At 40.2% G+C, this 13,968-nt stretch overlaps 1 protein-coding gene across 1 annotated transcript in view; it reads left to right on the forward strand.

Annotated features, from left to right (window-relative positions):
• Positions 1-4,647: 4,647 nt before the first annotated feature.
• The window catches only part of WIF1 (WNT inhibitory factor 1), a 67,267-nt gene continuing 57,946 nt past the window's right edge, over positions 4,648-13,968 (forward strand). Inside the window, exons 1-2 of the mRNA XM_025883119.2 lie at positions 4,648-5,056; positions 5,548-5,687. Of these exons, the coding sequence (XP_025738904.1) occupies positions 4,909-5,056; positions 5,548-5,687 (288 nt within the window). The 5' untranslated portion in view covers positions 4,648-4,908. The remainder of the gene's footprint in view (positions 5,057-5,547; positions 5,688-13,968) is intronic.

Genomic DNA, 13,968 nt, shown 5'->3' on the forward strand with positions numbered 1-13,968 from the left:
GCTAATAAAAATAATGCTTGGCAACTTGCTCTATTCACTATCTTGTGGTTCCCTTTCCATACCAGGGTGCTACAGGTGTGCCCGCTCCCCTCCTTCTCCAAACACAGCTCAGGATGCAGCTGGTAGGCCCCGGTCTCAGTGCCAACACCTGGAGCTCTGGTTGAGCGAGCCCACGAGGCAGAGTGAGCAGCAGAAAGACAGCTTGCCTGGCAAGTGGGTGGCTGGGTACCGACAAGAACCTTCTTTTCGGCGGGTTTTGCCCCTTTCCCACACAACCGCACTGCTAGGATGAGTGCTGGTTTCAGCCCCCTCAGGCACCTTCCCCCTCTTTGTCCCATTGCCTCTCCTCTAGTCCAAGAGTAACAAACTCAGAAGCCTACAGAAGCCCAGCAAGTTAAGTAAATGAGTGAAGCAGGCTCAGTAGAAGAGTGTTAGAACTGTCAGAAGTGGAGCCCTGTTTGAATGGCAGCCACTACTCACACCACCACTCACACACATCCCCTTGTAAGGGGGGAATATTGCCAGATCTCTAAATTTTCCTTGAAGAAGTCATGAGAAGCCAGGAAAAGTCTTGAGAAGCTAGAAATCCAAATTTTATGAGAAATCTTTTGATTTTCAAATGTCAGCCAGCCAAATGTTTTGGGATGTACTTAGGTCTTTACCTTTTCTTTTTAAAATAAACTTTATTTTTTAGAAAAGTTTTAGACTTACAGAAAAATGGCAGATAGTTTAGAGAGTTCTTGTCTACCCTTATACCCACATTTTCCTAATACTGGTACAGTAGATTGTCACAATTAAGGAGCCAATATTGATACATTAATATTAATAATTTATTCAGATTTCCTTAATTTTATCTAATGTCCTTTTTCTGTTCCAGGATCCCATCTGGGATACCACATTACATTTAGTAGTCGTGTATCCTTAGTCTCCTTTTGACTGGAACAGTATCTCAGATTTTCCTTGGTTTTGATGACCTTGACAGTTTTGAGGATTATTGTTCAGGTATTTTGCAAAACGTCCCTCAGCTTGGTTTTTCTGATGTTTTTCTCATGATTAAACAGAGGTTATGGGTTTTCAGGAGAAGGCCACAGAGATAAAGTACCATTCTCAAAACATACCAAAGGTACATATTATCAACATGACATATCCTGGTTGATGTTGACCTTGGTCACCCAGATGAGGTAATGTTAGGTCTCTCAACTGTAAATGCACTCTCCACCCCCCCTTTTTGTACTGAACTCTATGAAAGGAAGTCACTACTCACAGCCCACACTTAAGGAGTAAGGAGTTGTGCTCCACCTCCTTGAGGATGGTGTTTCTCCATAAGTTACTTGGAATTCTTCTCAGCACAGTCTTGCATAACCAACTTCTACCTACCTTTCTGGCTTCATCCGGCTGCTCCTTCTCTCCCCCAGTCCAAGCTCTCTCATGCTACAAACCTGTACTTGCAGGTGCTGGGTAGTACCATTCTTTCTCTCATCTTTGTTCTTGCTATGGCCACTCTCTGGGCAGAGATGTCCCATGGCTTCCTCCCCCTGCATGTTCAATTCTCTTTTAACCTTCAAGATTGCTCAAATACCCAGCACTCCAAGAAGTCTTTCCGGAACCCAGTCTATATTAGGGGACTTTCCTCTGTGTCCCCAAATACCCAGTGCATGTCTCCATCCTGGCATTCATCCAACGCTATGGTTCATTCTTTATATCCTCTCCCTATTAGACCAATATTTTGAGAGCAGGAGGTATCTTTTTACTTTACTTTGACTTGTCTTTCTATCCCCTGTGCATATGCAGTCCATACATCAGACACCAATGTTTTTTGAAGGAATGAAATAAAAAATTTACTGAATCCCAGATTAAGATTTCTTCTTTGAATTCCCAGTCCTTCTGTCAACACCCACCATATTTTGCGTTGCATTATGATTACTTGGGTGCTTGTCTTATTCATTTAAATATCTCCAATACTCTTCAAGGGCTGAGATCATGTTTTGTTTTTCACACGGTTTCATGATTTTTTTTTTTTTGCTGCTGTTGTCTTTTCTGTAATTTTTTTAGGACAGTGTCTTGCACAAAATAGGTATTTAATAAATCTTTGTGGAATGGCTGAATGAGTTAATGAACAAATAAATGAATCTGCCTAGGAATGTAGCTGATGAGAATGGATTACACAAGGAAAGGCAAAATAACAGTCTCGAAAATGAGTGATAGAATTTTTCAAAAAAGAGATTTTATTTTGAAGTAATCTCTACACCCAACATGGGGTTCAAACTTATAACACCGCGATCAAGAGTGGCATGCTCTACCCACTGAGCCAGCCAATAAATGGTAGAACTTTCATACCGAATGAGGTTGATTTGTAATACCACCTAGCACATTATTTCCAAATTTTTATCACGTGAAAATAAATATTACCTTTAATACAGAAATTTGAAACATGACTGTATTCTAAATGAAAAAGCCATTTTGCTCCTTAACAACAGAGAGTCAAGCATGATTTAAGTCTTAGGTGGCCCTTCCCCCCAAAATAAGATACACCCTGTTACTCTTGGAAATAGCTGACTGGTGTATACCATTATGTTCTTTCCTTCCCTTTAAAATCCAAGGAACTCAAATCCAAGATTTTTTTTTAAATAACATGTTTTTCTAACTGTAATTAAATCTAATTCTTTGTAAGTGTCCACTGCTAAGGAGACGTGAATAGAGGGGGCCTCACTCAGAGGAAGTTGAATGAGGAGGGAATTTAGCCCCTCTTTTTCTCTACCCAAAAATACACTTTATGAATATTTCCTACTTAGTATTTGATTATAACAGCCTGTAGAGGGCCTCCTTGCACCAAGAGCCATAAGGGGTTTCAGCACTGCTAAGGAAAAGAAAGTTTCAGTTATGACCACACTTTCAGGAATCAAAGAAAATGTCTATTGTGTTTTGAAATTATCTTTAATTGAGAGACAATTGGTATTAAAATGTTAAAGGGCTCTAAAGATTGCCTAACGTATGTGAATACACTATATAAAGGAATAATTACTGAAATGAAATCAAAACTAATAAAATGTTTGAAAAGAGGTAAATATTTTCATTTTGAAGGAAGAATGGCTGTGAGACTTGGGACCTAATTATGATTTACTTATCAGTACGAGGTATAGTGGGTAAAAGAATGGGCTCTTCAATCAGAGTTCCTGGGGTTTGAACCCTGATTCTGCCCCTTACCAGCTGGGTCACCACAGGCAACTTACTGGGCCTTTTGGAACCCTGCTTCCCAACAGTAAAATGGAAATAATAACAGTACCTACTTAAAAGAGTTGAGGATTAAGTAAGCCTTTAAAGTACTTATAAAGTTTGACATTTCAAGAACTATGTCAAGTTCTTGACATAGACAAGTTTGAACTTGTCTAATTACTTTTAAAGATCAACAGTTGTAAAGTCGAAAATATTTCATAATTGGAAATACATATTTTGTTCTTTTTAGTAACTTCTCGTGACCTAACATTTATTTAACTAAATGCATGCACAAGTTCGGCTTCTCTTCTGTTGTTTCTGTTTGTTTTCCCCTCTTGAGGTGTCCACTACTCTACAAAGGACTGAGTGAAACACCACACCCTAGACACTTGATCCTTGGGCATTTGTCGCAGCATCTGGGTGCTAAAGAACAAAGAGAAGTAAACAACCCTTTTCTGAGTCTGAAATCTAAGGTTTTTTGAGGTTTTGTGGTTTTTTTTTTTTTTTTTTTTTGAACCTTTTGCTTCCGTTTTCTTTGCGCAGCCAAGGGATTAGGCAGGGGGCAAGTTAAATCCCTTCTGCTGGGGTCGGGTGGCTATGTTCGGCTGTAGCCCACTGCCAGCCCACTACTCTTCGCATAGACAAGGCCAGAGCTTTGGTCCTGCCTCCAAGCGCCTGTGATTTCAGTACCACCGCGCGTGCCTCCAAGTTTCTGGAAACCTCAGCAAATTTAAGAGCCCCCACAGGGTCAGGTACGCCTGTCATCCAGCGTCCAGGGAACTCTTCCTGGCGCCGCCGGGTGGGCATGGAGAAGAGCCTCCCCAACTGTGAAAGCACCCTCTTTGCCGCCTGACAAGTGCGGAGTGGAAGCCCTGCGCGCCGAGCCAGGCCCAGCGCCTGCCATCAAGGGCACCCCTGGACGGCGGGTCGGGTTTTACACGGATGGCAACGCGCCAAGTTATCAGCGTCGAGCGGCTCAGAGAGGAATGGTAGCGGCGGGAAGGGAGAAGTGGAGGAATATGCGCCTTCCTTCGGCACCGGCATGGGGATGGAAGTCGTCGTTATCCTCATTATCATCACTGTCCTCCGCGCTTAATCAAGCCGTGCGTGTCAGCCCTCCGCGTTTCCCTCAGGCCCTGCCTCGCCAAGCAGGAGGCAGAGGCGAGGGACGTCCCAGGGGCCCCTCCCGACGCCCCTCTTCGCAACCGCCTACACCACGCGCCCTCTTCGCTCGCGCTCGCACCCGCGCCCCGCGGCGTGGACGCGGCCTCCGAGGGTCCCGCGCCGCCCGCGCGCGCCCCCTAGCGCCCCCCAGTGGCGGCCACCTGCGCCTCGCCACTCCTTGCTCGCACCTCATTCGCGCGCCCTCCCTTCCCGCTCTTCCTCTCGGGCGGTATTTAACCCTGGGGCTGTTGGCCTCGCCGTGCGTGCTGGCATCTCCTGCTTTGCCAGTCTTGCGTCTCCGCCGCCCCTCTCCCTCCCGCGCCCCCTCCGCCTCCCCGCCGGCGCCCGCTTTCCCCTCCCACCTCCTCTGGCTCTCGCGGGCTCTCTCGCACCAGAGCCTGGAGGCGGCACGCCCGGCCGTCTAAGCGGGCACAGCTTTGGCTGAGGGACGACTTACCGGCCGCAGGTTGGGTAGGTGAGGCAGAAGGAGGTTCAGCAGCGAGAGCCACCGGGAGGGCGGTCCTGAGGAGCATGGCCCCGAGAAGCGCCTTCCCTGGCGCCGCGCTCCGGCTGTGGAGCATCCTCCAGTGCCTGCTGGCGCTGCGGGCGGAGGTCGGGCAGCCGCGGGAGGAAAGCCTGTACCTCTGGATCGATGCTCACCAGGCGAGAGTGCTCATAGGTAAGGCTCCCGCGCCCACTACCTTCCCCTACCTGTGTCTTCGCTCTCTGCAGCGCTTCTGTTAAAGGAGAGATGCATGCATTTAAGTATGTTTTTACAACTTAATTTCCAGGGAAGGTTGCTCCCCTCCACCTTTTAATCAGCTATTTTCCACCTGAAAGCGTATGAACTTCTGTCTCCAGAAACCTAAGCTGATCTAGTGTTCTGATCATGCCTTTGCTAGTTTCTACAACCTTATGTTTTAGGGTGAACCCAGCGCTTGTTAGCACCCGGTGACTCCCTGTCCACTCCCTTTCCTGAAAGTATGTACCTGTTGGCGCTGTTCTTATCACATACAGAGGAAAATTAGTTGGTACCCAGACAGGTGCTCTGTGTATAGAAATGGCCCATACCAATTCTTTAGTGTTCTTTTTGCGTGCGTTTTCTAGTTTGGATTCTTTTAAGTTTGCCTAGTTTGATGGTTTTGTTTGTTTATTTATTTTTTTAAACAGGATTTGAAGAAGATATCTTGATTGTTTCCGAGGGGAAAATGGCCCCTTTTACACATGATTTCAGAAAAGCACAACAGAGAATGCCAGCTATTCCTGTCAGTATCCATTCCATGAATTTCACCTGGCAAGCTGCAGGGCAGGTAAGTACTGATAACCAAAAAGGGTGGAGAAAATTACCTTTTAATATTTCCACCGCCTGATAGCAGGTAGAAGTAATACTGTGTAGTGTGTAGGCTGGTACATTTTTACAACTTTGAAGAGTGATTTCTCATGTGATTTCCAAAGCAAATAAAGAATTAACTCCTGTTTATTTAAACGTGCCACATAAACTAAAGATTCCCAAAAGAAAAAGGTAAGCAGTGTCCCTAAGCTTGCTATTTTGATATGACTCCGTGTCTTCAGGCTGCTAGAGACAAATACCAACATCACTTCTTTCTATGATCACTGACATTAAAATTTAATGTAATATCTATGCCAGAATAAAATATGTAAAACATATGGGGAAAAAAAACGAAAAAACCATAATATCTAAAAGACTCTTTGCCATAGTATATACCAATCACTTTTGACGTTATTTATACTTTACAACAAAATAAAATCTGTAAATATTTTTGACATTGTGCATTTGAAAAAATTTTTGAATGTTATTCACTGGAACAGTGTAAATGCTACATATTTCTGGTTGAAGTTCACAACTTCAAAAAGTGTAAGAACATTTATAAAATATTGCAGGCTATTGGTTTTTTTAAGTACCATTTAAAATACTTTCATATGGAAAAAGAAAACTACAATATATTTTTATGAAGAACTATTCCTTTTATTTTACAACACTACCATCCTTTGTATGTTACCTTTTGTACAGTTCCAGTAATACATAAATGACCTCCAATTTTGGAAAGAAAGGGAGGATAAATATTATATGAGTTTAATTTCTTTTGCGCAGTTGGAGAATTTACTCTAGAGGACAAAGGGTAAGTAGTAAATTCTTTTGCTCTTCAGTTGGTAAAATGTGTCCACTATGAAAATCATTGTAACTATAATTAAAATCACATTTTCAGGTCTTTTTTTATTCTAAATTTACTTAAATGGTTATTTTCATGAAGAATGTGATCCAAAAAACACTTTATAAAAAGTAATTATTTTGAATTGAAAAGCCACTTTGGGTCCCTCTAATTATCTGTTATATTTTGGGTGACCATGACCATTTTAAATGTCTTTTTTCCCTCAGGTCTGTTCTCTCATATTTTTTTTCTAAAATAAACCAAATCTAGACCCATCAACACTTCCATTGTTGTAAAAAAAAAGAAATAGATGTTTTGGGTCCACCAGAGTTCATAACAGGAAGGTCATCTATTCTAATACCCCCATTTGGTAGATAAGTTCACTGAGGCTCCTATTGCTCTAAAGAGATTATTCCTTGTATTCCTATAATTCCCTTTTCATACTTTATGGACAATTAATTTTGGAATAGTGCAAAATCAGTAATAAAGCAATGGATGGCCTTTTACCATCTCCTTTCTTTTCACCTGAATCTATCTGTGTTTGACTACCTGGCAGAGGAGATCAGTATTAATTCTGTAGTTTTAAAAAGGATATTTTCTTTCCCTATTCCTTTATGAATTTATAAGAACCGTTAGACGATAGCTTAACTTACACCCCCCTCCTGGCCGAAAGGGTTTGGTAACTGTAGGAGAAGCAGAAAATGTCAACAGTTCTCATTTATTTATTTTTCATATGCATTTGTCTTCTGGAGAATGGAATTTGAAGCAAAGGCTTAAATGCCATGTCATCTCCCCTGTTGCTTTATATCATAGTGCATGTTTGCAAGCACTGATATATTGTTGAGTACAAAATGAATTGCGAATCAATCTCAGCAATGTCCCTTGTAAAGGATTAGAGAAGATATTGGGGCTAGCATGGAGATGAAGCTTCTAGCATCTTTCTCTCTTTTGTTTAGGTGTTGATCACCCTTGTGGATTATCTCATTACACAAGACAATGTTGGGACCTCAGTTCAGTTATCTTGCTCTTTATGCTTGGTCTGCTCTGGATAGGTTACCATAGGTAACTACATGAACTCTGGTGTCTGTTTTAATTAGTTGGGAGGGTAAGTGAGGCAGGCAGGATCTACACAATGCCAAATAGCGGGACATTGAAAAATATTATTTAAATTTTATTTATTTTACTCAATAAAGTTATGTGACTCTGGCAGCATAATTTTTGAAATGCATGGAAATTTTGAAGATGAGAAAAATAATCACTTCAATACCAATTAAGTATTTTGAAAGGCATCTCTGGCTAAAGCCAAACCACATCAAAACATCTACATGGAAAATGAAAAGTTCATTCCATTATCTAGTTATTTCATCCAAATAATATCAAACATTTAGGATTTCAACACAAGCAAAAACACACAGCTGATTAACAAAATTTTTTAAACTTAATATTAAAGCGTTTTGGCAACACGTGGAGAAAGTTAAACTAACTTTAGGATTGAAGACCTAGAGGCAGTAGGTGTTATCTCCTTCTAATAAATTATTAGTCCATTAACCCAAAGTATTCTTGGGGCCATTTGAAATAACTTTTATGTTCTACTTCAAACAAATGCAGATAAAAATTACAGTGAGATTCATTTCCCCACATCAAGTTGGTCAGGTTTTTAAGAGTGTTTTGAGTATGTGGAGAATGGTGCCTGCTTGTATGAGGTTGATGCCCCGTTAGGCTTTTTGCAAGACTATTTGATCCTGATAGCAAAAAGCTTGATAGACATCCTTTAACTGGGAAATTTTACTTCCAGAAATTCATCCCAAGGAAGTAATTATGGATATTAATAAAAATTTAGGTGCAAGACTGTTCCTCATTGTGCTATTTATAAAAGTAAACATGGGTAGAATTTAGAGGTCCAGTGATAGTGGCAGGAGAATGCAATGAAACATTAATAAGAGTATTCTAGACATCAAAAAAAGAATATTCTAGACATCTACTCACTGCCGTAGAAAGATATTCATGACAGATTAGGTCAACAGCCTATCACAGTATATTCTCTTTGATTCCATTACAAAATATGTAGGCAGACATAGGAATGAACATCTGATGTATCAGAGGTTTTTTTATTGATAGGGAACTAGGAAGCATTTTGAACACATTTATGTTCCTTACATATTGGTAAATATTGCACTCAATACACTGTATCTTCAGCCTGTAACCTCTGATTCTCCAAGGTGTCAACATTAGTTACATCTGTGCATATTACATTTTTATTTTTCCGCAATGAGTGTGTATTGATTTGTAATTTCAAAAACTATTTTACATTAAATGTGTGCAAAGCGCTATACTTTAGAGTTTAAATTTGCATGATGTTCTACATTATAAATAATTTACTTATACTTATTACCCAGTATCATTTTTACAGCATAAATCACTCAACAAAATGGTAAAACAAATGGTTTTCATGACTGATCATAACTACAGAGCCCAAATAATTCACTAATGCTTATCTGATTCTCACCAGATTCTTTCAAGATCCCTAAAAATCTGCCTAGGAAGGCTTTCCTGTCTGAAACCAGATGACCTGACCTCTTTCACTGAAATCCTCATTTTCCATAGAAAACCCTGTCTCTACTCTATCTCCCATTTAAAATACTCATTTTCTGACATGGCCCTTCTCAAGGCCTTTAGATCAGAGAAGAATTTCTATTAAAGAGGTTTAGGCTTAAGGGATTTTTAGTAATTAAGGGAAAATACCCTTTATTGCTGTATATAACTTTTAATAGTTGATATTTTTCAATGAGGCATTCCTTATTCTAATTTTTCTCTAAATTTGGGACAGGTAGGGGCCATGAGTTACCATTTTGGTTTTCTAAATGATGCACTAATTATACATTTTATTTGGAAAATAACCCTTTCTAAAACTAATGGCTTTCAAATAAAACTTTAATGAGAAGTTTTGTTAGACAAATCTGAATTCTAATATTAGGACACCGCTGCTGATTTCCATATGAACCAATTTGGTTCCAGGCCAAAATGTTTTGTTTATATAGATCATTTAAATAGATTTTTATTTATAAAGATCACATAGACTTGATTTTAGTTACTGTAATATAATCTATCACCTGCATATAGATGCTAAGGTACTATGAATCTAGTACCCAGTTAATTGGGCATCTCTTTTTATGTTGGCTTTTTTTTTTTTTAAGCAGTGGTGATGGATTTATGCTGAGCCATTTGTACTAGTTTTCCAAACTTCTTATGACCAAATGCCTGGATTTCTGAGATGGTTGGCAAGGGTTGGGGTGAAATTGGTGTGTATGGAATAGAAATTCTCTGGGTGAAGATAATCAGCCAGTATTAACTTCCACGCCACCACGCGGATTACCAAGCAAGCTGTAACCATCTGTAACGACAGGCCCAGATCTTAAAGCAAGCTTGTTTTCGTGTACGGTGCTCACAATTCTTACAACTGCTGGAAGTCAGTGATGGAGCCTCGTTTTTCTCAATTGCAGGATGCTTAAAAACAAAACTGAAAAGTGTCCTTGTGGAGACGGGAAAGGAAGAGGAGAATTTTGTCTGATGCCCTGGGAAGTGGGTGGTCACATGTATATTTGAGAAGAATTGATTATTGAGTTAAACTGCAGAAACATGCTCCTTTGTGTTATATATCACCATAGAAAACAAAATACTACATATACTGAAGGTGCAGTGTCTCGAGTGCAATATTTATCAATATGTAAGGAACATAAATGTGTTCATAACCCTTCCTAGCTCCCTATCAACTAAAAAACTTCTTGAGGGCGCCTGGGTGGCTCAGTTGGTTAAGCGACTGCCTTCAGCTCAGGTCATGATCCTGGAGTCCCGGGATCGAGTCCCGCATCGGGCTCCCTGCTCGGCGGGGAGTCTGCTTCTCCCTCTGACCCTCTTCCCTCTTGTGCTCTCTCTCTCTCAAATAAATAAATAAAATCTTTAAAAAAAAAACTTCTTGAATTATTTCAAACTGCCAGAAATAAGAACAATAATAATACGAGATCAAGTATAAGAAAAGCTCAAGAACTTTACTGGGATAGTGGTGTCTTCATGAATGATTCCAGTCAGTAGCACCCAAATTCAGCTTTAAAATGAGGAAGGTACAGTTGGCAAAAAGAAAAGTCAAAAACAGATCATTTTCCTGAAAATAGACTCATATTTTTGTGAATTTTTTTTAAAAAGTGGAATCATTCTACTGACATGTTTCTGTAATATGAACTAGATAATCCAATTCTGTCATAATCCAATTCTGTCATTTAAATGCCCCTAAAGCTCCAGATAGCTTGTTTTTGCAGTATAGTGTTTGATATGATGTCACACTAGTCCCATTAAACTGGCTGTAGTGTGCAGTCTCACATTTCCCACTGGACTGGTTGAGGAAAGCAGACCTGTATGAAAATGTTTCCTTCCTTCTTTTCTCCCCTGACAAAAATGAAAGAAAGGCAATAGAGAAGTGAATTTTAATTCGAGTACTTCCTCTCCCCCTTCAAAGGAACTGCCAAATACCCTTAACCATCTTCTTCTAATTCCATAAGTTATGGTAACACTGATTATTATTATTTAAGTCCCTTAATGTGTACTGTCTGCATTTTTTCCTAATGGAGTTATGATGGTTTGGGTAGTTACAACCCAAGTGGTTGCATACTTTCATACTCCTGGGGTTGGCCATCATACCTTTGCAGTGGTTTTATGTCATCAAATGGAGGAAATGCCTCAGTTTTTGACCCCTGGTCCATGGTTTCAAAGTGGGAATGTGAATATGTTTACATACTGTGGGCATGATTTTTTTTAAGAAGGTACTCATATCAAAAACACCGCTTTAAACTTTTAATGTTTAGATTCTGCTATGCTGTGGTATTTTGCATTGTGGTGTTGTGGACATGCCACTAGGGATCAAAGAGTAATTCTGCAGAGAGCCCATTTCATTTAGCAAAGCAGGCATGTGCCAGCCATCTGTTGTATCTGCTGATAGAAAACAGCAGTAAGTTTCTCAAACTTTTGCCAGAAAAAAAAAAAAAGCCTTTATTGCTTAGAGGAGATGAGTTACAAGGTACCTTGTAAGCCACATCTGGTTCTATAGCGATTTACATGGCACAAATGTAAACTCTGCTATGTCTTCCGTACACGGTGGTATAAAAGGCGTGTAAACAAGCCCTTCACCGCTATCCTCTGTGTTTATTACTGACTTTAAAATGCTTGCAGAAATAAAAGTCTTTTAAATTGTTGTGGTGAAGTGGAAAGGAATGATATTCAATAAAGCATTTTGTTTTGGATTAAACTCATTTCATGTCAATGTCCCTGATGTGTTGTGAGAGGAAAAGTTTAAGGGATTAAGAGTTTAGTGAAAATGTTCTTCATCCTGTAGCTGGATCTCTGGAGGAGACATTGGCAAGTCAGAACTTCTTTTGCTGCAATAATTTAGCCAATATGCCCCATTTGCCAGCCTGGGAGTAACTTGGTTACATTGCTGTGAACCCTTCTTGGATGGGGGGGGGTCATTCTCCCCTGCAGTGTTTCTCTGCCTCAAGCACTCAGTCAATCAACAAACATGGACACTGAGTCATAGAGCACACAAAGAGGAATAAGCATGGTCCCTGCCCTCAGGAAGCTAATAGTCTAGGAAGCAAATATTCATCATACTCATCCAAATGAGTTAGAAAGTATAGGATTGGTTGAGAGCACAAAAAAGCCACTCTTTTCCCTGCCTGGAGGAACGAGAGGCAGGAGCTCTTCACTGAGCTCACTCAACAGGTGATGTCTGAATTGATTCCTCAAGGATGTGGAAGCATTCATCAGACCAGCAAGAGAGGAAAAGTACCTTCCAAGTGGAGAGCTCAGGATGTTCAGGTGCATGGACGTCTTAAAGGGGAAGGCATGTTCTAGGTGATCATGAGGGGCCTTGTATCCCATCTGAGAGGTCATGGAAATTCAGTGAAGGGGACGTCAAGGTCAAATAATGGAGAAGTGTTCTGGGGGAGGAGAAGAAGGTAGAAACAATTCAGGGAGATTTCTCTCTTCTCTGCTGTGAAAACAATAGACTCAACATTTTGCAGGTTTGTCCCAGGGATATATTAAGTAAATTTTTGGTTTATGTGTTGGGTGGACAGTGGCTTTTCTACAATCATCAATTAGCTCTTCTTTCTTATTAAACTTTTGGCAAACTCTGTAATGGTTAGTCTCAGCTCCAGGTTAAATTATCTTTGGCAATTAGGGTATGGAACTATTAAAATATTTCATTTTGTGAGTGCATAGAACTTCTAAAAAAATCAATTTAATTTTCTAATAGAACTAGAACTTTGAATTTAACGTAAAAAGAAGCTTAAAAAGGAAAATAATATGTTGATTTGTGAAAGAATTTATTGAGCATCTATTTTCCACTCCCATACCTTTTTAAGTATCATAAAAGTACAATAAAGGTATAGAAATTACATTTGGCAGGTGATGCTTCCTTCCGTTTAAATGATGAAAAGTGGACACTGGACATAGATGTATTTAAAATAAGCCTTCTTCTTCAAGTATTAGACTTCTGAAACTTACTAAAGTCAGGGGCTTCCAGGTGGCTCAGTCAGTTAGGCATCCGACTCTTGATTTCATCTCAGGTCATGATCTCAAGGTCATGGCATCGAGCCCCGTATAGGGCTCCATAATCAATGGGGAGACTGCTTGAGATCCTCTCTCTCTGCGCCTACTCTCCCCTCCAGGAAACACACACACACACACACACACACACACACACACACACACACTTTCTCTCTCTCAAATAAAGAAATAAAATAAATCTTAAAAAAAAACAACAAAAAAACCTTCTAAATTCATAGGACAATTTCTGTTCTCTTTTTTTCTCAGACGTGGATTTTGTCTTCTTTTTGAATTTTATAGACGAATGTGATTAAAGAATTCTTGAAAATTGTCAGGCATCCTTTGAAATGCATTTACCTGAATCAAACTCATAGAGCAGCTATGTCTTGTATGAGCCTGAGACAGGACAGATTCAGGATTGACTTCTTAGCTGACAATATGAGGAAGGGCATGAACATAGTTCTTGCTTCAAGGCTCTTGGCCAGAACACAGTTCATATCCTAGGGAGGCAAAACATGATTAAGGACCAATTCCCTGCCCTTGAGAAAATTGGAAGCTAACTGGAGAGGCAGGTATATATGAACAGATCATCCTAGTAATTGCTGGGAAGTGGTACTGTAGCAGCACTAGGACATTGTCAGCTTATAACGAGAGCACAGAGTGCAAGTAACTCCAGAGCTGAGTCTGACTATTGAGTTAGCCAAGCAAAAATGTGGAAGAGGGGATGTTTTTAGGAAAAGGAAACAGCTTAAGGCAAGGTATAGAGACCAGAAAGACATGATCTGGGAACCAATACTTTGGTGTGGCTGGTGTGTATGTGCAA

This window comes from Callorhinus ursinus, unplaced genomic scaffold (genome assembly GCF_003265705.2).
Source record: "Callorhinus ursinus isolate GAN/ISIS: 27379988/994484 unplaced genomic scaffold, GSC_fseal_2.0 scaffold14, whole genome shotgun sequence".
Classification (NCBI taxonomy): Eukaryota; Metazoa; Chordata; class Mammalia; order Carnivora; family Otariidae; genus Callorhinus; species Callorhinus ursinus.